At 33.2% G+C, this 25,507-nt stretch overlaps 3 protein-coding genes across 5 annotated transcripts; 1 reads left to right on the top strand and 2 right to left on the bottom strand.

Moving 5' to 3' along the window:
* Positions 1 to 1,784, bottom strand: LOC123904614. The gene is made up of 3 exons (XM_045954251.1): positions 1,647 to 1,784; positions 615 to 1,177; positions 1 to 507 (listed from the first exon to the last, which is right to left on the bottom strand). Exons 1-3 carry the CDS (start codon positions 1,782 to 1,784, stop codon positions 60 to 62), a joined length of 1,149 nt encoding a protein of 382 aa, XP_045810207.1. The 3' UTR covers positions 1 to 59.
* A 12,912-nt stretch (positions 1,785 to 14,696) lies between these two features.
* Positions 14,697 to 17,474, top strand: LOC123910718 (probable receptor-like protein kinase At1g11050). Its single transcript, XM_045961912.1, has 2 exons — positions 14,697 to 16,904; positions 17,424 to 17,474. The coding sequence occupies exons 1-2, from the start codon at positions 14,977 to 14,979 to the stop codon at positions 17,440 to 17,442; spliced, it is 1,947 nt and encodes a 648-aa protein (XP_045817868.1). The 5' UTR covers positions 14,697 to 14,976; the 3' UTR covers positions 17,443 to 17,474.
* A 399-nt stretch (positions 17,475 to 17,873) lies between these two features.
* LOC123910717 (chaperone protein ClpB1-like) lies at positions 17,874 to 24,606 on the bottom strand. Of its 3 annotated transcripts, none has more exons than XM_045961909.1 (8): positions 24,498 to 24,606; positions 24,138 to 24,261; positions 21,999 to 23,158; positions 21,692 to 21,873; positions 20,816 to 21,441; positions 20,104 to 20,581; positions 19,168 to 19,821; positions 17,874 to 18,499 (listed from the first exon to the last, which is right to left on the bottom strand). In XM_045961909.1, exons 3-7 carry the CDS (start codon positions 23,146 to 23,148, stop codon positions 19,507 to 19,509), a joined length of 2,751 nt encoding a protein of 916 aa, XP_045817865.1. In that variant the 5' UTR covers positions 23,149 to 23,158; positions 24,138 to 24,261; positions 24,498 to 24,606; the 3' UTR covers positions 17,874 to 18,499; positions 19,168 to 19,506. The 3 variants fall into 3 exon arrangements, with proteins under 3 accessions (XP_045817865.1, XP_045817867.1, XP_045817866.1); XM_045961911.1 differs by having other exon boundaries at positions 24,221 to 24,261; positions 24,498 to 24,602; XM_045961910.1 differs by having other exon boundaries at positions 21,999 to 23,155; positions 24,498 to 24,592.
* Positions 24,607 to 25,507: the final 901 nt, after the last annotated feature.

Raw genomic sequence — 25,507 nt, 5'->3', positions numbered from 1 at the left:
TATCATGTTAATTTGTATCACATTAGTGCATCTTTTCATACATACAACTATAGTCATTATTAGCAGCAATCTTGTAAAATACTAACAGCTTCTTTCCTTTGTTCATCACTTAATTCTGTGGGGAAGTCAACAAAGAATTTGACATGAAGGTCACCTCTTGTGCTATTATCTTTGGGGTTTGTCATTCCTTGACCTTTAATAACTTTCTCAAAACCAGGATATATAACAGTATTCTCAAATGATAACTTCAGTTTTTCTCCTCCTAACAGAGGAATTGGTATGGTGCATCCTGCAAGTGCATCTACTAGAGGAATCTCAACACAAATTTCCAAATCATTGCCATTTCTGCTAAACAAAGGGTGTTTCTTTTCATCAATTAAAAATACTATATCAGCAGGGAGGTAACCAGGTTTCTCATCACCAACTCCCTCAAATGTAATCTTTGTTCCTTTTCTCCATCCTGGCTTCACTTCAATTTTTAAAATTTCCTCCTCCTGGATGATCACCCTGTTGCAAAATGCATTGCATTTCAAATTTGAAAATTTCTAAACTTTATGTTGCATTGCATAAATCATATATGTTAGTTTTAAATATCATTATACAAAAATACATACCCGGGGTGTCTGATAGCATCTCTAGTAACTTTAATCTTTTTGACACATCCAAAGCATAACTCCTCAAGTGTGAATTCAAGTGTTTTCTCAACTTCTGGTGGTTTCCTTCTTGTTGTTGTCTGTGAAAATATGATAGGTGTTGTGGATCTACGGCTGAGATTGCTTGAGAGAGACACTTTATGGTCATGGTGTTCTTTTTCTCTTAAACTTCTTATTACAAACTCCTGTATTGGAGAGACTGCAAACTTAGGCAATAGCTCAGGTTCAGAAATCTCCAATTTGATATCGTCTCTTGATAAAGAAGCTGAAGAACTACTTCTTCTGCTCATAATTCTTTTGAGAGATGATGCAGCAATTTCTGTTGCACTTTTTCGACTATTACTCCGCGATAATGAGGTTGGTGTTTTGCATCTTCTGCTTTCATTTCTTGATAGAGGCCTTGTTCTTGGATTTGGAGTTTTTGATCTTCTACTTTCACTCCTTGACATCAATTTAGGACTCCAAATGTCTTCATCCACTCTTCTATTTTCATTGTGATCAAAACCTAAGGGTGTTGTTGGTTCCTACATGCACCAAAGATCATCACCACAACATGCAATGATTTAAAAACCTTATATATATGCACAATTAATTAAGGCAAGAAATTATTGCGGCTTTGAATATGCGTCCCAACACATCAAATGTCTCACAACCTTTTACCATCTCCACTTTTATTACATTACATGCTTCTTATTTTGTTTTGTTTCTAATACTCAAATGAAATTTTAAACCAAATTTATTTTTTGTTGATGATTCAACTTTTTCTAGTAAAATATTGTCGAATGTTTATTAATTCATATGACATGTTTAGGATTTAATTTTTTTTTCTTTGAATGAATGATAGGATTTGTTACGTACCACAAAAATATATAGGTTGCATTTTCCATGGATATATGTGTGTTTTATTCCAAAATGAACCAACATTTGAAAAATGGAGTTGAGGAGCATATGCATGAACATATTATATATACATAATAAATTAATTAAGATTACCTCATTGTGTTTCTTGTCATGGTGGCGTTTTGATACAAATGTTTTGTAAACCTTGCTAACATCTTTCAAAGATTTAGTTTTTGGCATCTTAAAGATGTTGTGTAAATCCAATGGTGGGGAGCGTGGATGGTCTCCCATTGCATTGGAGAAAGAGGGGGGGGGGTGCCAATATCAAAGGAAGAAAACAACAATAAAGATAATAATGGGAATGTAATAATAAGAAAGAAAGATGAAGGAAGGTAACAATATTATTATTCAGACAAAGAAAAGAGGTTTGATGGAAACAATTAATTAAGGTGAAGAAGCGTTTGAACAGGCATGTTTGTTTGTTTGTGTTCATGTTTTTTCATATTAATTACGTGTACTTTATCCTATATTTAGTAAACACTACTTTTGCTAAAACGAATGAGCAGATTTACTGGGTATTTCAGTTCCGCGATTAGTCGTGTTGTAGTTTCTTTCTTTTCTTTTTTTTAGTTTTAAGCCCTCTTTGTAATAAAAAAAATAAAAAATTATTTCAAAATTTACCGAGGCTTCCTATCCCAAAAAATTAGAAGGTTAATGGAAAAAAAAATCTGAATGGAGAACCAAACCATAGGAGTCCAATTGCACCATATAAAAGTAGGGAATTATTTTTGCCACCATACTGATTCTGGGGCGTGTCCTATGAAATTACCATACTATCTCTGTCCACTACTTAGGTTACGGAATATTGTTTGAAAGTTGTACTTCAAATGTGAGACTTTCATTGATTCTGTAAAAATGAGATTTTTTTGAATAAAAAACACCCTATCAAGATATTTATAATGTCCGCTACTTAAGTAGCGGATGTTATAAAAAAATTGGTAGGGTGTAATTACTAAAAATTACTTATTTTTTACATGTCCGCTACTTAAGTAGCGGAAGGATAAAATGGAAAACTCGTAGGACGCGCGAGTAACCGGTAGAGTCGCAAAAGTAAATCTCATAAAAATATGGTTTATAATTTCAACCTTATTTAAGTATTAACGGCAACCAATAGGGCTTCTTTCTTATCCAATACAAAGTATATCAAGCTCTTATTGGCATAAGGATAATTTTTTTTAATGAGAAATTGTTAGTATGATAATTGTTAAGTTAGTTATTTTTACATCTTGTTAAGATTTGAATCATGGATTTTCAACTCATGTAACTTTAGCTCAACGAGCTACCCATTCCACCCACTGGCATAAGGATGATTCATTCAATAATAAAAGTGTATGGATATAACTTCTTTTTTTTACAATCAAACAATTTTCTAATTAACTTATTATATTATTTTTTTTGACAAATTAACTTATTATATATTTTTCTTTAGGAGGAATATATTGACCAAAAGTAACTCTAAAGATTTCGTCAAAAAAAAAAAAGTAACTCTAAAGAGTTACTCCAAATTCTCACCCTCTATTATCTTTTAATCTAATGGCTATGATTAAGTAATAACTATCCTCACGTGAGCTTGCACTATTCTATTTCCTCTCTTGTGAAGTTGAAACGGATGAAACCCAACACATGTGAGACGCCATTAGTTTAGAAGATGATCAATTAATATAAAGCTAGCTTTTATGCTATCGATTTTGTTTGCCATTGGCTCTGGTTATGAAAGAGAATACCCATCTCCTATCAATATAGATTTCGAATGTCAAGAAAGAAAACAAAAACTTGGGAATTTTGGGAATTAAATCAAAAGGTTTACTTTTATTAATGTATATTAATCTATATAGGTTGGGTATTGAAAGTTGAAACTTATAACCATGACTGGGTAGAATAATCTTTTGATAACATAGTTTATGGTTGTGAAATACATTGATCGGATCGGATATTATATTCTCTTTTGTAAAAATTATACCTAATTTTTGTTTTCACATGATATGTATAGCCTTGATATTTAGAAAGGGAATGAATGAAACATTTGATTTCAATGATGCAATACATTTCCTTTGAGGGTGGGGATATGGAGTAGCTTTAGAGTTAGTCTTGGAGTTAATATATCACTTCTCATTTTTCTTTCGCATCGATCACTTTCTTATTTTACATAAAAATAAATGCGGTAGCATATAGTATCATTTAGTACTGGTCACTGTTATAAGCAAATTTGACTGGAGGGAGTATGTTGATACAAATTATTTTTTATTTTTTTAAAAAACAAAGGAGGAAACCAAGGAGGCCGATCTCTAGAAACATATTATAAAAAAGAGAGAAGTAAATCTAAAGGAGTGGGAAACAAACCAACCTTTCTCAAGGTTAGGAAAAACAAAAATTAAGCAAACAAAACTATTTCTAACAAGGTTACTCCTAAAAACTGTGGGAAAAATATCAAACCATAATACATACTTCTCACCAGATACAAGTAATTGTTTCAATGAATGGCTAGCCGAGACTTGAAAGCTAAAGTCAAGAGCTTGGAATCACACTTCAACCAAAGATGATTTCAACATCTCCTATGAGCAATTTCAGTAGTAGTAATTGAACCAATAAGCTCAACGGAGAAAGTGTTCCTAGCACCCAGATTGGAAGCAAAGCAGTCTAGATCATTAGTTTGATTGTATCTAAAAATCCTTCTACAAGCAGAAGAGGCAATAGTTATCCTCTGAAGCACCATCTGAGTTACACTTAACCCAACTGAGAGCGGGAGGTTGCCAAATAATTTCAGTAATGATAGGGGCTTTAGGAGGGTGATTATGCACATTGAAATTTTTTAGAATATCAAAAATAATAATTGCAGGACCTAAATACATTGAAGAGTGATTACCCGACAAAGAAGCATTGAAAATGATCATAGAGATGGAAGATTTTCAATCAATAATTTTGTTTTTGAATAATTGATCATAGAATACAAGGCTTTTTTTTTTCCTTTTTTTTTCTAATGTATACAAGTCTATATTTATTTACATATGTATTAGGATGTTGGACTATTTTTATTTTGTTATTAATTATATGTGGTCTTCTTTTTTGTAATTTATGTGGGACCTGTATTTTTATTCATATATTAATATGGTGTCTATATTTTTTACTTTTATATATATATATATATATATATATATATATATATATATATATATATATATATATATATATATATATATATATATATATATATATATATATATAAAAGACCGTTTTAATAATTTATACGGGATTTACTTTATTTGTAGGGTATTGATGTGTACAATTAAATAATATAAGCTATTTTTGGGAAAACAAATTAGGTTATATTTTTCATATTTATTTTACTTTAAATATTTAATATTATGGAATTAATTTAACTTTTTTTATTTTCTTGGGGGCCTATTTTTAAAAAGTTTTATACAGGACAATATATTTTTACTTATATATTAATACATGAACATATATTTTTGTATTATTTACGGGGCCTATGTTATTTTTTTTTTTTGTAATTTATTTGGGGTCAATTTTGAAAAAACAAAATCATATGGGGACTATATTTATATATCAATATGGGGATCTATTTTATTTTGTTATTTATATGGATCCTTTTTATTTATAATTTATATGGGGTCTATATTTTTGCTCATATATAAATATAACAATTGTATTTTTTATTGATATATTGATTACATGGAACTTTTTTTAATAATTTAGACGAGGTTATATATTTATTTATTTTTCGAAGAAGACTATGTGAGGTTCTATACTTATCTTAATTGAAAGGTATTGATGTAGAAATTAAATAATATAAGATATATTCAAGTAAGTTTTTTTTTTTCATATTTATTTGACCATATATATTATGAGATTAATTTTTTTTTTGTTTGTTTGGGGACTTTTTTATAAAATGTATATACGAGTCTATATTTTTAATCATAAATTAATACAGGAGCTTATTGTTTTTTATAAATTATACATGACCTGTGTTATTTATTTTTTTTGTAAATTTATATGGGAAAACTCTTTTTATTTGTAATTTAAATTGAGACAATATTTATATTTATGTATTAATACGAGGGTGAGGTTTGTAAAATATTATAAACATGACACTTATTTATAAGTTTTAGAATGAAATAAATGTGGACAATATGTATATTATTGCTAACTTTGTACTCAGGACAATGTCAACATTTGTTCATACCAAGGTTATTAAAATCGGATCGAACTACATGTTACTTATTTAGAATTTTGAGAAGAAAATTTGTACCAAATTTTTTTTAGAAGGAAATAAAAGTGGACAACATGTATACCATTGCTAACTCTGTGGTCCGACCAGTTGAACCGGAAACTAGACCTATGTAAAATATAAATTAGGCTAAACAACCAACCAAAAATTAGAGAAAAATCGACAGAACGACGATTCATTTTATGTCCACTTTATTTTTATTTATTTTTCTGAGATAGATTTATGTCCCCATAGTTTCCTATTTTCCCTTTTTTTCTTAATAAATTTTTAGATTATAAAAAAAATTAAACAAGTAACACAATAATGATAAATAAGTAACACAATATTTATTAAATCTATTAAAAAAACATTCAAATGGATTTCTAGCCCGTGCTTGGCACGAGTGTTCATACTAGTATATATATATATATAGGGTTGCTAATTTACTCTCACCTAAAAACATGTGGGAGTTAGTTAACAAGCCTACTCCCACTATTATTGACTAATATATATATATATATATATATATATATGTTCGTTTTGTCTTTCACATAAATTCAAATACAATAGCATTATCACATATGCAATACTATATCAAAGTATTTGGATATCGACAAAACCATGAAATGAAATATCTTATTATGACTCATACAGTCATACTCATGAATGCATCGATGTTCGTATTACAAATATGTGTATAACTAGTCACGACTCACGAGTATGTTGAATTATCAACTCTTGATTATTTATTGGTTTATTCTACTAGTATTTACGGTATTCACTTTTGAAGAGTCAAATCTTTAAAAAAATTATTGATTATCTAATGATGAATTTGACCTCATTTCTCTCTCCCATGGCTCAGCACTCGTGTTGTGCAGAAGCTGATTGAGACTCTCAATAATAGGCAACAAATTTCATCAGTTGTGTCAGCTCTTGCTCCGAGATTCTTATGAAAGACCATCATGGAAATCATTAATCATGTGGTTCATCATTGTTTGGAATGCCTAAGCAAAATATTAAGGTATGGCTTGTTTTTTTAAGTCTTTTTTGAAAAGGATATAGATGTCACCTAGAAACATTATGGGTCTGCCCTATTCTATTTTACTGGTAATTGCAGAACCTTGACTAAATTGTTTAAGCCTTTTATTTATGGCAAATGTTAACATGTGCACCTAAGGCACATGTTAAGAATACATGTATAGAAATATTTTCTCGAAACATGTGTATTATATCTTTTAAGCATTAATTTCGTTTATAATATTAAATGCAAATTTCTAATTATAGAAACCTTAACATGTGCCCTATATGCACATGTTAACAGCACCCTTTATTTGCAAGATTAGTATGTTTTATTTCATAGTACTTTATAAATGTTTACCTAATTACCTAATAAAACTTGTGGATTCATCTTAACACCAATTAACCAATAATGATTAGTTTGGAATGATTTAAATTAAATTCAGGGTAAAGGGTTTATGTGGTTTAGTTGATTTAGCGGATTGGATTTTATGCCGTAACTGCGTCACACTGTTGCTCATTCTGACCATCCGATCCTTGATTGACGTTCCAAATTATTTATAGGTGATTTTATCTGTTTGTAATTTGGACCGTCTGATTAAAAATTAAAAAATCAATAAACATTTTGGTTCCTCTTATCTTAAATTTGAACAATTTAAGGTGAACAATCCATTTTAAAGTGTAGTATGTGTAAATATAATGGTTAGATTTTTATATTATGTGGGAATGTTGTATTCAGCGTCAAAAATTTAGTTTTTGCTAACCTTGAAATTGCTTTTAATTGCATTTGATTTGATCATTAAGGAATTAGAGAGGTGTTTGTTTACTTGCAGTGTAAAAAAATGCATATAGGAAAACAAATTAAATTATGATATTTAGAATAAAGCTATCAAAATAGACTAGTCTAATCGGCCCGCTAAAATTTAGGTTTGGGCTTTAAAGTTTAGCCCGAAATATCCGAATTTTTAGCCTGACCCGTTAAGTGCTTATGTGGTTATTCTCTTCCTGATTGCAAGACTTAATTGAAATTAATGGATCATTGCAAGTAAAACGGGTTTTAAGAGTACCATGCTGCTACTGCTACTTGAAACCATAATTGTTGAGCAAATATTTTTTTGAAGAAGTTGTTGAGCAAATATGGAAGAGTACCATGCTGCTACTAGACCTATTGTGAAGAAACGTGATGAACCCTTCATTTTTGAACCCTTTTAAGCAATTTAACCCTCTTCATTGTGAACCAAACACACACTAAGAGTAAGATTAACTAGGGGAAAACATGGGCCAATCCTTTCATTATTAAGCCCACAATTTATTCAATCCCAAAGAAAGAAACAAAACACATAATTTATGTATGTATGCTTTTTTTCAAATAATTTGTTAAAAACATAATTTATGGTCCATTTGCCCCTACTTATTTTCAACTTTTTTCCTTCTCCTTAAAACTAAAACTAGTAAAGAGGTAAAAACAATTTTTTACCATTTTCAGATTTTTTGTTTTGGGAAAAACTTTTAAAAAAATGTGACGGGTTAGTTAGCCCATTTACCCAAAGCCTGAATAAGGGCGGGCCCAAATAGCACTTTTCTCTGAAAATTACTTTTTAGCTCCCCCATGTTGCTTTCAAACCCCCCAAAATCCGAAAATACCCTAAATTTCATCCCACCCAGTTTAATTTGTATCCTACCTTTCGAAATCTCATAAATTTGGAACCCGAAGTGATGGAATATGTTTATGATGATCTCATCTTCTTGGTCCTTCTATTTTATTATGTTTTACTTTTTGTGTTTGTGTTTGTTGAGTTCATGGTGAGTGATTTGAAGCTCCCAATTAACTCTTCAACTCCTTCAAGCCTCAACCTTCAATTTCCTAATTCCCACCATGAATAAGCTTCAACTCCAAGGTCAGTGCTTGCAAAGTTGCAACTTTCATTCTTCATCATCTCCCTTTATTTCTCACGCCATTCCTTTTCATTCTCCCCACAAACCCAATAAACTCATTCCTATATTGAAAACTATATATATGCTGCATGCATCCACCCCACAATTAACATGAAATAAGGAATAAATAAACTCTCTCCCTATTCACGCCAAAACAACAACCACCAATCCATTTTACTTCTTCTATCACCAAAATCCAACTCTAAACCTCAATCCATGGTGAAGAAATCACTTCCATGTGAACGTCTCATTTGTTTATGTGAAGGGATCATGAATTTCTTCCATGAATTCAATTCATGGTGAAGAAATATGCTCCATGAATTCAATTCAGGGTGAAGGAACTGCAGCAAGACACTCATGTTATTTTGGAGCTTGTTTTCCGAATTATTTCTATATTTCGGAACCTATGCTCCAAAATTCAACCTCCATTTGGTACATTTTTACTGTTTTTGACTGCCGAAACACTTGAGATGAGTTGAGTAAGCTTGTTCTTTCACTTGAGTTGTATCCAAATGAAACACGGAAGAATCATGTTATGGTGTATCAAAGAAGGAGATAGGAAATGAAAATGTTGGGCTAATATGGGAAATGAGGAGATGAACATTTGATGGTAGAGAAAGAAACCCAATGGAGAAAAATGAAAAATTAAGCAACTGTGCTATTACTAAATTTGTTGTTATGAATGGTGGTGTTGTTGTTGAACAAGCTTGTTTTTGAAGCTACGCATTAACCTTTCTATGCAAGTCTATTTCCGAACCTACGTTCCATAATTGCATAGTTTCAGATCCGAAATCATTTTAAAGGGCAATTTAGTCCGAATGGGGGGCCTGGAAGCAATACGGGGCGTAGAAGAGCAAAATTCCTTTTCTCTATCCATTTTCCATCCGAGCTTTTCAGTCCAGTCCGAAACCCGCTCAGGCCGGCCCAATAGCCTGTTTTGACTGCTATAATTGAGGAAAATTTCTCAACGCACCTCAACATTTCTCCCCCACTCCCTAGTGCACCTAAAAAAATTCGGAAAATACGTTCCGAACTTTTGGGGGAGTGGGGGAGAAAGTGGGTGTGTGCGTTGAGAAATTTTCATAATTGAGAGGAAAAGCCAAAGCTAGACCCACAAGATCAAACTTGAAATAGAAGACAAAAGTACTTCCTCCATTTGCGGAAACGCTAAACAATACTAGTATGTAGTAAGCACAAATTACTGCACCATAAAAAATAAGCATAGAAAAAAGAAAAGGAAAAAAAAAAGAATTGTATTAAATCTAGGCATAATGAATGCAAGTAGTGTAGGTTAACACTCTAACGCTCAAATCAATATGTGATCAAAGCAGAATGAATACATAAGGTGATTGAATTACACTTTGGCGCGAAAGACTTGGCAAAGAATCCTTTATTTTTGTTCACTTTTGTATTTTATTTTTATTTTTTTGCTTAAAATTTATTGAATATTTTGAAATCTTAAAAATCAATAAAGTATTTTGAAATATAGAAATTTGTATTAGAAATCCGTTAAAATCTTGTGTTAAGAAAATGTAGTAAAAAAGTCTGTTAATTTAAAATCTAAAAATTTGTATTAGAAATCCATTAAAATCTTGTGTTAAGAATCCTGATTGTAAAAAAAGTCTTTTAAAAGAACCTTTTAAAATGCCACAAATTCTGTACCAAAAAAAAAAGCCACAAAATCAGTAAAATCTCATAAAATCTTTTAAAATTTTCCTAAACTTTTTTTGTCAAAATAATATTTCAAAATCTCAATCCAATACGCTCCCGCAAGTCTATTTTTAAATTCAATTATAAAAATTATATAATTTATTTAATACACACGGACGCACGCACGCGCATGCGAGTACATGCACATACGAGTGCGCGCACATTCACACACTCTAAATAAATAAATAAAACATTGGTACCCATAAAATTTTGGTACCCTATATTGTGTGTAAAAAAAATGTACAAGTTAACATTTTTATTTTTAATTAATGAATGTGAAGCATTTAATAAATTTAACACCGTATCTTTACCCTTCACTATTTTTCTTTTAATACTAACTATTACTAACATATTACTTTTGTTGTGTATGGAACTTTATTTCTTTAGCAATATTTTTGTCTTCGGTGTAAGTAAATTTAAGGATAATAATATAAGTTAAATTATATTACAATATATTTTGAATTTATCAATTTAATATATGAAAATTATAATTAAATTTTTTGCTATAAATATATATTGGAGACCGACTTTTATTACAATATATAAGAGAAGAAGCACATAAAGCTTTCATTCGCCACCGTACTTGGTAGCATTGTTTTCTTGTGTGCTTTGGTTGTATTATGGCTTCCTACAAATGGACGGCATTATAATTATTTCTGTCAACGCTTTTGGATGTGTCCTAGAGATCACCTATGTCATTATATACATCGTATATATACATCGTATATGCGCCTATAGATGCTCAGGTAAAAATGATTTGTATTCTAAATTTGTTACAAATTATTAAGATGTTTTTTACCATATTTTTACTACGATATTTAATTTGTTTTTAATTACAGCGATTAACCCTCAAATTGCTTATGGAAATCAATGTGGGTTTATTTTTATCGATCTTCTTAGTTATACAATTTGCTATAGCTAAGAAGCATCGTGTCATGGTAAGTTAATTATCCATCGCTGTTTTTGCGGCACCGCTGAGCGTTATGATCATAAGTTAATTATGTATAATTTAAACTACTTTACTATTACTGCTATTACTTATTTTTTTAATTGTTGATTTGTTGGATGCTTTATCAATAACATGTGTGTAGGTACAAGTCATTCGAACAAGAAGTGTAGAGTTATCCTATACAGCTACTACTCACGGGCCGGTAGGCAAACCGACGTTGAGAGAGCGGTTGTTCAGGAGGATTTGGGAGGTAGGTGGCCACCTCATAGAGAGGTAGAATAGGGAGGTGGTACAATAATTATATAATTTATTTAACACACACTGACGCACGCACGCACGCATGCACACGCGAGTGCACACACATACTACTTTACTATTACTATTATTATTTTTAATTGTTAATTTGTTGCATGCTTCATTAATAACATGTGTGTGTGTGTACAAGTCATTCGAACAAGGAGTGTACGATCCATGCCATTTGCACTTACCGTTTGTCTTATAGTGAGCGCCACAATATGATATTAACATTGACGTGACTATTAAAAAATTAAACTAATTGCATTATATATTAATTTTTTTTTCCCAGTTTCTAGTGTGATAGTAGTCACGCTGGGGGCCATTTAGGTTCTCTTGTACGACTACTATTCATGGGCCGAGAGGGAAACCGACGTTGAGAAAGTTGTTGTCCAGGAGGATTTGGGAGGAGGCGGGGAGAATTTAGTTGGCGGCGCTCCCGTCATTGAGTTGGTGGAGGTAGGTGGCCGCCTCGTAGAGGTAGCAGAGGGAGGTGGAAGGGAGGTGGCTGAGGGTGGAGCAGACGGAGACAGAGAGTCAGTGGCTGTGGATGGGGAAGAGGGAGAGAGGGGAGGTGTTTGAAGTTCCTATCACAAAACAACCATAATCTGAAGTTTCTGCCACAGAAGCACCAACAACAGAAGAAACAACAAAAGAAACTCCAGTTGCTCCAGAAACACAAGATCCACTTGTAGTTGAGACCAAAGAAGTGGTAACAGAAGAAGCCAAGGAAGAGAACTCAGAAGCAGCTAAAGAAACAAAAGAATCAGTTGAAGAAGTGAAGGAAGAGGCAACAATAATAGAGGAGGCTAAAGCAACCGGTCAAGATGAGTCAGCTCCATCACCAGCAGCAACTGTAGTAGAGGATGAGAATAAACCAGTTGAAGAAGTGAAGAGTCAACACTAATAGAGGAGGCTAAAGCAACCAGTGAAGATGAGTCAACTCCACCACCACCACCAATAGTAGAGGATGTGAACAAACAGTTGAATCAGTGGAAGCTCCAGCGACACCAAAAACAGTTCCAGTTGAGACTCCAGAAGCTTAAGGTGGGGAGGAGGGAGACTGGGGGGGAGGTGGCAGAGGGGAGATTTCTAAGGACAAAGAAGAGCGTTACATGGAGGATCGAGGCATTTTCTGCTATTTTATCTATAGCACCTAATACACAAAATAATTGGCATAGAGCTGTATTATTTCATGATATCAATTGTTTTGTTACATGATATTTTGTTTTTATATGCATTTGTGACTTCATGTGATCACTTATAGTAAAGTAGTATGTTTTATATTGATTAATTTTTTTTCCCAGCTCCCCAATGTGATCGGACTCGCATTAGGTACTATTCGAGTTATCTAGTACAGCTACCACAGGCTGGTAGGGAAACCGACATTGACAGAGTTGTTGTCCAGGATGATTTGGGAGGAGACGGGAAGAATTTAGGCGGCATTCCCGTCATTAAGCTAGTGGATGTAGGTGGCCACCTCATAGAGAGGTATCATAGGGAGGTGGTACAATAATTATATAATTTATTTATCACACGCGGACGCACGCACGCACACGCAAGTGCACATACATACTACTTTACTATTACTATTATTATTATTTTTAATTTTTAATTTGTTGCATGCTTCATTAATAACATGTGTGTAGGTACACGCCTGTACGATCCATGCCATTTGCATTTACCGTTTGTCTTATAGTGAGCGCCGTATGATATTAACATTTGCGTGACTATTAAAAAATTAAGCTAATTGCATTATATATTATTATTTTTTGACAAATTAATATATTGATTAATTTTTGTCCCCAACTTCGAGTGTGATTGTACTCACGCTAGGGGCCATTTAGGTTCTCCTGTACGACTACTATTCACGGGTCGAGATGGAAGCCGACGTTGAGAAAGTGGTTGTTCAGGAGGTATTCCCGTCATTAAGCTGGCGGCATTCCCGTCATTAAGCTGGTGGAGGTAGGTGGCCACCTCATAGAGGTAGCTAAAGGAGGTGGTACAATAAGTATATAATTTATTTAACACACATGTACTCAGATTACCACATCTATAATTTATTTAACCCTCCAATTTGATAGACATTATATTATTGATCATAACAAGTTGATAAATAGTATACCATTTTTGTTAGTATTTGTTGTAATAATTCACATGGCCCAAAGTCAGAAGAACACCTTTAATTTCTTGCTTTAGCAAATAGTATTACCAATAATAATATAATATTTTGTAGCCGCCCACAAACTTCCAATTGCAACAGCGCGTGCATGTCACTACACTCTTTCTTTTTAAATTAATGCTTATTTTCAACTCCATCGTCATCTCCAACTTAATCAACATCTTATATATATCTTTTAAATAAAATCTCCAATTTCATTCTCTTACATATGAAAAATGTGATTAGGAGAAAACAAATGATAAGTGGATATTCGTTTAAGTGTAATAGAAATAACAAAGTAACTGAGAGTTAAAAGTGCATAGTATTAACACTACATAATTGCACAATGGAAAAACTAAGAATTATATCATAATTTTTTTCTAAATATAAATTATCTAAAATATTAAAATATAGACTTGTTGACACAATTAAGATATCAATCGATAGTTGGTTCAGTAGTGATTGACAATGAACTTGACAGATAGGACCACATCAGAAGAAAACTAAAATCACGTGATGCCAGAACTGACCTCTGAATCAAATTAGACGGTCTAGTAGACCGGATTATAATGGTGAAAATAAAAGTAACACAATTAAGATCAATCAAAATAGTCAAACTGGTTTAGTGTACATACCAAAAGTAAACCAATTTGGTTCACTTCTTGAACCATCACTAACAGTTTGATTCTTTAGTGATTCAGTTTTCCTCATAAGCAACTCATGAAAACAATTGAATTTTTGTGATGACATGATGATTAGAAACAAACAAAATATCTGCAAGTTGATGTAGCGCGTGGTGTACAATCTCTTGTTGAAAAGTCAGTAAAACAACTTACACACACACACACGACACACCTAACCAACACAACCAGCAGCCAAGAAAAATGACAGAAATGAAAGATCAGATTTTGACCAAACTCACTCATTGATTGTAGTATTCATTTTCTCAACTCATTCATCTCTCTCACTTTCTAGATTCTTCATTTTTTTCTTCACTCACTTACCCTTTTCCTCTTTTGACTCATCAATCATCACCCTCACTTTCCTAAATACAAAGAAAGAAACTTTTCAAACAACATAAGAAAAAAACATCTACCTAAGATTGTGTGAAAAAACACAACACAATCAAAAGATGGAGAAGATTGTTTTTTTTATGTTTATGTTTCTTAGCATAAACATGATGAGTATTTCAGCAGTTCCATCTACATGTCCTATGGACCTTAACTATGTCCTTAGAATACATTGGAATTCTTCTGCTTGTCAAAATTTTGACTCAAAAAAACAAGTAAACACATCAAGCACATGTTGCATATCACTTTTGTCACTTTTTGGAATAGGATTTGCACAACATCTTAAAGAAACTTCTCAATTCAATCTTCAAGACCTTCAAACTTCAATTTCATGCATGAATGATTTTCAATCAAAGCTTAATTCTTTATCACTTTCAAACAACCTTGCTAACTCTTGCTTTCACCCTCAACAATTTGTTATCTCTCGTAACTTTTGTGCAGGTATTGAAACTGTTCATGATTGGAATGAAAAGTTGGGTCAGAATACAAGTTTGAACACTGCTTGTAAACCAGATCTAACTGATCTTTCTCAGTGTGATGTGTGTTTAGCAGCTGGTTTACAGGTTAAGCAGAAGCTTGCTTCAATTGATGGTAATTCAGAAAATTCATTGAATTGTTTCTTACTTACAATTCTTTATGCTGCTGGAATTGTGAATGAGTTTGGACCTGAAAGTAATGGTGCTGTTACTTGTGCTTTTAGTGTACCTGTTTATTCACAAGTTGGTTCTGGTTCAAAGGGTCATCAGGGTCTTGTGTTTGGTTTAACAGGAGCTGGTGTTGCATTGTTTGTTATGTGTTCTTTGTTGGGTTTATATGTTTGGTTTGATAGAAAACGTATGAGGAAGCGAAAGCTTGAAACTTTTCAATTTGATTTTGATCCTGAGGAACAAGGTTCTAGGCGTAGACTAAGGCCTAATACAGGTTCAATTTGGTACAAAATTCAGGAACTTGAGAAAGCTACTGATAATTTTTCATCCAAAAATTTCATAGGGAGAGGTGGGTTTGGTTTGGTTTTTAAAGGAACTTTGGCTGATGGATCTGTTGTTGCTGTTAAGAGGGTTTTAGAATCTGATTTTCAAGGGGATGCTGAGTTTTGTAATGAAGTTGAGATTATTAGTAATCTTAAGCATAGGAATCTGTTGCCTCTTAGAGGTTGTTGTGTGGTTGATGATAATGAGAATTATGGTGATAAGGGAAGTCAAAGATATCTTGTTTATGATTATATGCCAAATGGAAACTTGGAAGATCATCTTTTTGTATCAAAGGATCCTCAAAAAGCAAACAAATCATTGACTTGGCCTCTTAGGAAAAACATTATTTTGGATGTGGCAAAGGGTTTGGCTTATTTGCACTACGGAGTTAAGCCTGCAATTTATCATAGGGATATCAAAGCAACCAATATACTACTTGATGAAGATATGAGGGCAAGAGTTGCTGATTTTGGACTTGCTAAACAAAGTAGGGAAGGTCAGTCTCATCTCACTACTAGAGTTGCCGGAACTCATGGATATTTAGCACCGGAATATGCGTTATATGGTCAACTGACTGAGAAGAGTGATGTGTATAGCTTTGGTGTGGTTGTTTTGGAGATAATGTGTGGGAGGAAGGCTCTTGATTTGTCTTCATCGGGATCACCACGAGCGTTCTTGATCACCGATTGGGCTTGGTCGTTGGTGAAATCGGGGAAAATAGATGAGGCTTTGGATGCTTCTCTTTTGAAAGACGATAATAATGCTAGTGCAAATCCTAAGAGCATAATGGAAAGGTATTTGCTTGTTGGAATTCTATGTTCTCATGTAATGGTTGCTTTAAGGCCAACAATTTCTGATGCTTTGAAGATGATGGAAGGTGATATCGAGGTTCCTCAAATTCCAGATAGGCCAATGCCTCTTGGACATCCTTCGTTTTATAATAATGATAGTAACTGCAACACTTTTAGCATATCCCCGGCATTAAGTGGCCTCAAATTGCAAGCTGGAGACATGCTCAGGTAATTAATTAAGAAGTTACCTTAATCCTTTGTATCGCTTAATAAAATGTAGAAAGGTGGAAGCTGTTTTCGATCTATGGTCTGCCCCAAATATAGTCAAATCGAGGTTAATAAACAGTTGAGAATCTGTATCATGTTACAAATGAATTTACTTCCACCTCCACAATCTGTTCTCAAGATCTCGCGCAGTCACAATTGTGCATCAAGAAACTGTATGTAGTGTTTTAAATAATGTCAACCATGAAGAAACTTAGCAGATAGGAGTAGATGTAATAGTTAGAATACTATCTTGTAAGAAGGTTGCATTAATGCCTTTCAGTCATTTTCTTGTAAAACAAGGCATGTGAAAATAAACCTGTATATAAAGGAAAATGTTTTGTTTGGTGAAAGGTTAGTTAGTTTTATTGGTGTTTTTACAAGTTTAACATGTTTTATAATGTTTGTTCTTAATTTGTCATGTGTATATTGATTGGAATTAAGTAAATGAAATGATATACCGTTTTGCTATGCTTAAAACAGGTCCATTAGTGAGAGATGAAATAGCCTCAAAGGGATCTGCAAAGTCAAGGATCTAGCTTATTTTGTGTATATGAAAACCATTAAAATGGAGCAAAAAACAATGATTTTTTTTGTCCCCTTAATTTTCTTTTTGCTTGTTCCCTATTGAAATAGTTTAGGTATACTTGTAAGTAGTTTATATAGATTTGAAGGTTGGCAAAGTTTCTGTATAAAAAATATGTATATGGTTATGTTTTGAATTAGTGGTGAGAGATTTGGTGGTATATGGTTATATTTAGATTCAAACCTCTCATTCTTTTGCACCTTAGTTTGCAATGACACAAATTTGATTATTGCTCTAAGGACAACTTATAAAGGCATATATACCAACAATGTCAGCCAAGAACCTTATTAAATAACAAACAGATGGGAAATTGGTAGCAAAATACACTCACCCCCATGAAAATATTTTGAACGAGACACCGCGCCCGCAAGTTAAAATGTGAACTCTTCCTTCACCCATGAAAATATCTCGAATGAAGCACCATATGAGTAAGTGACTGAAAAATGCATATTAATATATATGCTATATACCTCCTGTATGTGTGTTTAAAATGCATAACAGAAAAACAATGAAAGGAGGAAGAACCTTGTGTTTCCACTCAACTACCAAAAACTACACAGCATGCTCAAATTTCTTCGCAATCTAAAAACTAAAATAATCCATTGTTCCTCAAAAACTTTTCCTGCCATGTTTCCAACATTTTCATTCTGGTTATATCTTCTTTGTGCTTTCAACTTTTCGTCTAAAACACAATTGCCTCTACCTTAGGAAAGGAGACAGATAACTTGGCATTGCTCAAATTCAAAGAATCAATATCTAATGACCCATATGAAATCTTGGCTGGCCTCTTGGAATACTTCAACTCACTACAAGTTGCATGGCTTCATATCTCCCCATGTCGGCAATCTCTCTTTTTTGATAAATCTCAACCATGCAAACAATAGTTTCTTTGGAAAAATCCGACATGAACTAGGTCGATTGTTCCGATTGAAGAAACTCTCACATACCAATAACTCCACGACAGGTGAGATTCCTACAAAATTGACAATTAAGAGATCAGAAATTTATTTATTTATTTATTTAACTTATTATGTTGTTTTTATGTGCCATGAGCATACATATGGTTACCAAAGTGTTTAATTTGTAAAAGCATGCGTTTTCACTTTTCAAAACTGCTACATATTGGATTAATTAACAGGAATATTGAACAAGAAAATTATGATCTATATCAACTAACCATATTAACTTAAAGAAAGAAACAAAAAGAAAATAGACCAAAAAGTACATATATGAAAAGCCATAACATCAAATGGAGTACATGTGAAAAATATTATATAACTATCATGTAATTTGGATTTATGGATGTTTTCTTACATTTCTTATGATTCATGAAGGCTTCTTGCATGAGCAGACATGTTAAATATATAAAACCATTTATAAATTTGATGTGTCTCCATCCACTCAACAACTTTAAGATTTTGAGTTCCCAACAGACTCTAACTATGAAACATGTGATTTCAATTTTCAAAACTGCTCCATATTGGATTTGACAGAAATATTGAACAGAAAAATTATTATCTATATCAACCAACCATATATTACCTGAAGGAAAGTAAAATGAAAAGGACCCAAAAAGTACATATGAAAAACCATAACATTAAATAGAGTTCATAAAAAAACTCATAGCATCAACATATATACCTTGCAAAATGTAAATGATGCCATTCATGAAGCCCTTCTGGTGACTCTTCCATTCAATTTTTCTATCTGTTGGGGCAGAAAAAGATACTACTAGTTAAGGAATTGTGTTGTCCTAATAATATTTGATCTTCTGTGTTAAGAATACTTGATATGCTCAATGTGAAAACCAGCATAAGGAAATACAAGTTCTTTTATAACCAAAAACTAAATTTATTGATGACAAAAAGCAAGGAACTTTCCATTCAGATTCATAACTTTAACAAAACTTAATGTTCAAGAAGAACACAAACTAAACATGAGTAACTGTCCACACAAAAACTTGAGTACAACTAATAAAATTTATTCAAACATATGTTTTTTCTTTGGCGGTAACTCTATCATTAAAAGGCCTTCGTCAATTTTCCTTTTATTGGAAGGCGGAGTAGAATCATTTTCTGGTGCATTTGTTATCTGAATCAAAATATCCGAGTTCATCTCAGTTTCAGCATTAATCCCTCCATTATTTTCTACACGGTATACCAAACGATTTCCCTCAGGATCAGCATCAATGTAAACCGTTGTATTCTCATCAATTTCTTTTCTTATAAGCATCCTAGACAGCTCTGTCACTACCTTCTTCTCAATCCACCTTCTAATTGGTCTAGCACCATACACCTACACAAGAACAACAATAAAACCTAGTTACAAGCCGTGATGTCAATCGCGGATAGTGGATTTGTTAAAATTCCCCTATGTAATAAGGCTATATAGTACAGTACCACTAAGCCACTATTTGACAACATTTTATACTAAATAGTGTATTGCGAAACATTAGGGGTTTGTCCAAATCATGCTATGCTATAGTATAGTGCCGCTATAGCTGCTATTTAACAACACTTATAAGTAACCTTTTTTTTTATAAGAAAATGATTAAGATGATGATATAATAACACTTACAGGATCATAGCTCTGAGCAAGTATATAATCAAGTGCTGCATCTGTAACTGCCAATGCAACTCCTTTCTCAGCAAGACGATTAGCTACATCCTTCATTTGCAACCTTGAAACCTTCCTCAATTGCTCGTGAGAAAGAGGATCGAATACAACTACTTCGTCCAAACGATTCAACAATTCTGGCCTGAAATGCTTTCGTACTTCCTGCATTACTTGGTTGCGAGCAACTTCCATGGTACATTTTCCTGAAAGTCCACTTAGGAGATGCTCAGCGCCGAGGTTTGAAGTCATGATAATGACTGTGTTCCTAAAATCCACAGTTCTGCCTTGTCCATCAGTTAATCTCCCATCATCTAAGACTTGAAGTAGTGTGTTGAATACAGATGTATGTGCTTTCTCCACTTCATCAAACAGTACCACGCTGTATGGCCTTCTCCTTACAGATTCAGTTAATTGTCCGCCTTCCTCATGTCCGACATACCTAAAAATTCAATTCAAAATAAGGAAGAGAGACACAGGATGCATATTTTAAACTCAAATTTAGTGAAAGACCGACTTTGCAACGAAAAGTACAAGGAGAGAAAAATTTAAGTTATTATAAGGGCCGTTGTTTCTCAGGACATTCAAAATCTCAGAACCGGTCTTGTTTATCTCCAAGCATTAATTTAGGCTTTCACTATAATGAAATTCAGCAGCTGCTAATCCAATAACTTACCCTGGTGGTGCACCGATCAATCTTGATACAGAGTGTTGTTCCATGTATTCCGACATGTCCATTCTAACCATCTGATTTTCATTATCAAAGAATTCTTCAGCAAGAGCCTTGGCAAGTTCTGTTTTACCAACACCAGTTGGACCGAGGAATAGGAAGGAACCAGTTGGTTGTTGAGGTCTTCCTAAACCGGCTCTTGATCTCAATACAGCCTCAGCAACAGCATCAACTGCTTGGTTTTGTCCCACAATTCTATTGTGCAATCTCTCACCAAGTCTGACCAACCTTTCTATCTCATTTTGGCCGAGCCGGGTCACTGGTATACCCGTCCATCGGCTAACAACCTCAGCTATTTGGTCTGGTCCAACAGTTTCTGTCAACATCAAGTTCTCCCCATCAGTGCTACCTTCAAGCTGTTTAATTGCATTTTCCACCTCGTCGATTGCACCATAACGTAGGTCTGCAGCTCTTGCAAGATCATACCTCCTCTCGGCCTCCTCTAAAGACAAGATCAGCTCTTCACGTTTCTGCTTCAGCCTTCGTTTCTCATTGATCCTCTCATTCTCTTTACTATGCTGTGTCTTCAGAGGTTGAAGCTTGTCTCTTAAGTCACCAAGTTCTTTCCGCACCTACAAATAATATCAACAATGAACCATCCAAGTAAGTCAAAAGTAAATAAAAACTAATCTATACTGTGAAAAATACAGTTTAAAACCATTGTCTCACAGTTGCAGAAGCACAACGATAATATATTATAAACTTAAGGTTAAATGAATAATATTTGATTAGTAGTGTCAATCAATCGATAAATAAATTTTAATTGTCAAATACATCATCAAAACTTACAAGTTAAAACAAAAACTCAACATCCATACTTACATCTACAAGACGAGCTTTGCTAGCTTTGTCGTCCTCTTTTTCGAGAGCATGAAGTTCCACTTCCAATTGCATTATCTTCCTTTCAAGGATGTCAATTTCCTCTGGCTGACTATCAAGTTGAACTTTAACATTTGCACAAGCCTCGTCAACTAAATCAATTGCCTTGTCAGGAAGTTGACGTCCTTAACAAACAAAAAACACAAACATACCACCTGTTACCAAAACCATCCACATTCAATCATAGATAATTATAGTTAATATAAACAGAAACAATCATCAATCAAGAGAGTACAAAGAGCACGTATACCAGATATGTACCGACTAGACAACTGAGCTGCAACAACAATTGCGCGATCTTGAATTCTAACACCATGATAACCCTCATATTTCTCTTTTAATCCACGAAGAATACTGATGGTATCAGGCACACTAGGTTCATCAACATAAACCTGTTGAAACCTTCTTTCAAATGCTGCATCCTTTTCAACATATTTCCTATATTCATCAAGTGTTGTTGCACCAATGCATCTAAGTTGGCCGCGAGCAAGCATAGGTTTGAAAAGGTTAGCAGCATCCATTGCTCCTTGAGTTCGACCAGCACCGAGAACAAGATGAATTTCATCAATGAAAAGAACAACCTTCCCTTCAGCATCTTCCACTTCTTTTAAAACTGTCTTCAACCTCTCTTCAAATTCTCCCAAATACTTAGCACCAGCAACTAATGCTCCCATATCCAAAGCAATTAACCGTACATCAGATAGATCTCTAGGAATATCTCCTTTAACTATTCTCTGAGCCAACCCTTCAACAACAGCTGTTTTACCAACACCTGGCTCACCTATAAGTACAGGATTGTTCTTAGTCCTTCTTGACAAAATCCTCACAACCCTTCTTATCTCTTCATCGCGTCCAATAACAGGATCAAGTTTACCTGCTTGTTCAACCAGGTCTCTACCATAAAGTTTCAAAGCTTGAATTGTGTCACCATAAGCACTATCACCTTTCTCCCCTTCCTTAGCACGCTGCTTTTCGACCTCCGATTTAACGTTAGAAACATCCACATTAGATTGTTTCAAAAAGTCTTCAATTTGAGAATCCTCAAGAAGTCCCAATATCAATTGATCAACTCCTAAATGAGTGTCGCCGCGTGACTTCTGTGCTACCTGTGCTCTCTTCATGACATTCATAAGCGAAGTACTTGCAGGTACATCATTTGGCGGAGGAGATTGAGTAGGCAGTTTCTTCAATGATTGTTTTATTACTCTATCGAAAGCGCGTGCAGATTCTTGACCACCAACATTGGAAATTGCTTGAAAAAATATACCATTGGGTTCAGAAATTAGAGTTGATGCAAGGTGTAGGGGATTCAGTAGAACATGTCCTGAAGTTATTGCTAGTTCATGAGCACTGGCAACTGCTTCATTTGTTTTTTGAGTAAACGTTTCTGGATTAATCATTTTTTACCTACTACAACACCAAAAAATATGCAAAATAAATAAATAAAAATACTAACTTGACCAAAGAAATCATATATTTGTGAACAAAAAAAAGAAGACCTAGAACACATGCATGTTTGTTGTCGCATAGAATCATTGCAACCACCGTGATTTTGCAAAAACTATACCATAGTCACTCATATTATTAAATTTATGTTAATTGATATTATCAATCTGAAGTTTATATTAATCATAAATTAAGAGTCAAATTTCCATCAATGAAAAGTTGAGTGTAGGCTGATAGCACATGAGTTTTGTGTATCATAGAGAGAAAACAAGTCACACATCAGAAGTGTACTTAGGTTCCTAAAGCAGTGGTTCGCCGGTACTTAGTTAGATTTAATGAATTCAAAGAGAATTTCGACGAACCAATTCCCAAAAGTACCGCGAACCGGTAGGCGCGAACCTTCGCGGTTCTTCACCTTTTGGGAGAATTATGTGACTATGAACTATACTCTGATTTTATTTTATTTTTGTTGCAAAATCATAGTGATTGGTGGCTCACTGGGATTCTAATACTTGTCGTGATACCAAGCATAGAGTAAATCATTGATCCGGTAAAAACCCTACTTAACTAAAACCATTGTGTCAAACTGAAATGCTATGTTCTTTTCTCGCAACTTACTATATTGTTCTATGTTATTTCTATGTTTTTGCTGATAAACAACCAATAACAAGTTGACAGAAAACATAGAAAAACGACTCTCACAATAAAAAGGGTGTTGAAACATAATAATAGGCAATAAAAAGGGTGTTGAAACATAGAAAAACGACTCTCACAATAAAAAGGGTGTTGAAACATAATAAAAAGGGTGTTTACTTTTCAATCAGTTTTACATTATAATATTTGAAGGGGAAAAAGGCACCAACAAAAACAAAGGGTGTTGAAACATAATAATAAGAGTTTAAGGAAAGCATGTATTGAAAACATAATAAGAGTTTAAGGTTACCTTAGATTGCAAAAGAAAACTTCAAAAGATGAAGTGAGTTTTATTTCTGGATGGAACAATTTTTTTGGTCAGATTATACTTACCTCGCAGCAGAAGTACTCCGAACTACTGGGGTTTCTCCCCCCTAAACGATAAAAAATGAAAAGTGAGTGAGTGAATGAATCAGAATATAAAGTCTCCTACTACTATAGTAGAACGGCGAAGGAAAATTCGCATTTTTCTAAATCTTCAGCGAAATTCGATTTTATTTTTTTCAAAAAGTAAAATAAGACGTTTGGCATGATATGAGAAAAGAATTGATTGAAAGTTAGGGTTGAGTTCCCGGAAAAGAGTTAGAGGATCTGTTTGAGAAAACGTTACCTGAAGAGGGAGGTTCTGCGACGGGAGAGAGGGAGGAGAAGAGAAGAGAAGCAAGCAGCAGCTATGGAAAAGAAAGAAGCGCGCGTATTTGTGTTTGTGTGATACATTTGTGAAAATAGATACACGTTAACCTTAAATAACAAAGTCGGTATTCAATTGAGATTTGTTCATACTTTTAAAATGTTTATTGGTATTCAAAAGTCTATCGATTTTGATGAATTCTTATTTGGAATGAATTTGAGAGACTTTTTAGTTTTAAATATACTTGACAGACTTTTTCAACAATCTCACCAAAAGCCTTGAGACTTCTTTGAACTCTCCAAGACTTTTTACTTTCATCTGTATAAAATTTCTACTTCTTTATTACTTTCACAGTTCATCATCACTGCACCTAATTTTTTCTTCTTTTCTTTGTTCACTTTTTCGACAATCTCCCCAAAAGCCATGAGAATTTTTCAAACTCTTCAAGACTTTTTTACTTTCATCATCATTATACCGATTTTTTTCTTATTATTCTTTATCTATCAAATATGTTTTTTTGCAAAAAAAATATTTTAACAAATTCTACGTTTTTTTTACAAAGTTTAGATTAGTTACAACGGCAAACAAATTTTTTTCGTCACACATTTATCTGTTTCTATTTTCCATCAATGTGGTGGTGGTGATAACCTTTTTATTGGTGATTAGAAACATATACGTAAAAATGTACGTAAAAAAAATTGTAAGTTTTTTTTTAAATCTTTGGATTTCCAAAAAAATATAATTTATTTTATTAAAATTTATTGATTCTTTTAATATTTTCCTAATATACAAAAGTTTCCTAATATATAAAGTGTTATGAAATCTTGATTGTAAAAAAGTCTTTTGAAAAAATCTCTCAAAATCCATTCAAATCATGTGTTAAAAATTTTGATAGTAAAAAAGTCTTTGTAAAAATGTTTTTAAAATCTCACAAAATCAATATAGTCCAACAAAATCTCATAAAATCATCAAGACTTTTTTTTTGCCAA

Source organism: Trifolium pratense, linkage group LG2 (assembly GCF_020283565.1).
Source record: "Trifolium pratense cultivar HEN17-A07 linkage group LG2, ARS_RC_1.1, whole genome shotgun sequence".
Classification (NCBI taxonomy): domain Eukaryota; kingdom Viridiplantae; phylum Streptophyta; class Magnoliopsida; order Fabales; family Fabaceae; genus Trifolium; species Trifolium pratense.
The sequence above is the reverse complement of the archived record's forward strand: the minus strand, read 5'-3'. Positions and strand labels throughout refer to the sequence as shown.

What these genes read in the sequence shown, in the direction of transcription:
- LOC123904614 (XM_045954251.1), bottom strand. Translation starts at nt 1,784, where the DNA reads ATGGGAGACCATCCACGCTCCCCACCATTGGATTTACACAACATCTTT. An exon ending in ATGACAAGAAACACAATGAG is followed by an intron (nt 1,178 to 1,646) that starts GTAATCTTAATT and finishes TGGTGCATGTAG; the next exon opens with GAACCAACAACACCCTTAGG. An exon ending in GATGCTATCAGACACCCCGG is followed by an intron (nt 508 to 614) that starts GTATGTATTTTT and finishes ATTTTGCAACAG; the next exon opens with GGTGATCATCCAGGAGGAGG.
- LOC123910718 (XM_045961912.1), top strand. Translation starts at nt 14,977, where the DNA reads ATGGAGAAGATTGTTTTTTTTATGTTTATGTTTCTTAGCATAAACATG.
- LOC123910717 (XM_045961909.1), bottom strand. Translation starts at nt 23,148, where the DNA reads ATGATTAATCCAGAAACGTTTACTCAAAAAACAAATGAAGCAGTTGCC. An exon ending in GCAAAGCTCGTCTTGTAGAT is followed by an intron (nt 21,442 to 21,691) that starts GTAAGTATGGAT and finishes TATTATTTGTAG; the next exon opens with GTGCGGAAAGAACTTGGTGA. An exon ending in TTGCTCAGAGCTATGATCCT is followed by an intron (nt 19,822 to 20,103) that starts GTAAGTGTTATT and finishes GTTCTTGTGTAG; the next exon opens with GTGTATGGTGCTAGACCAAT.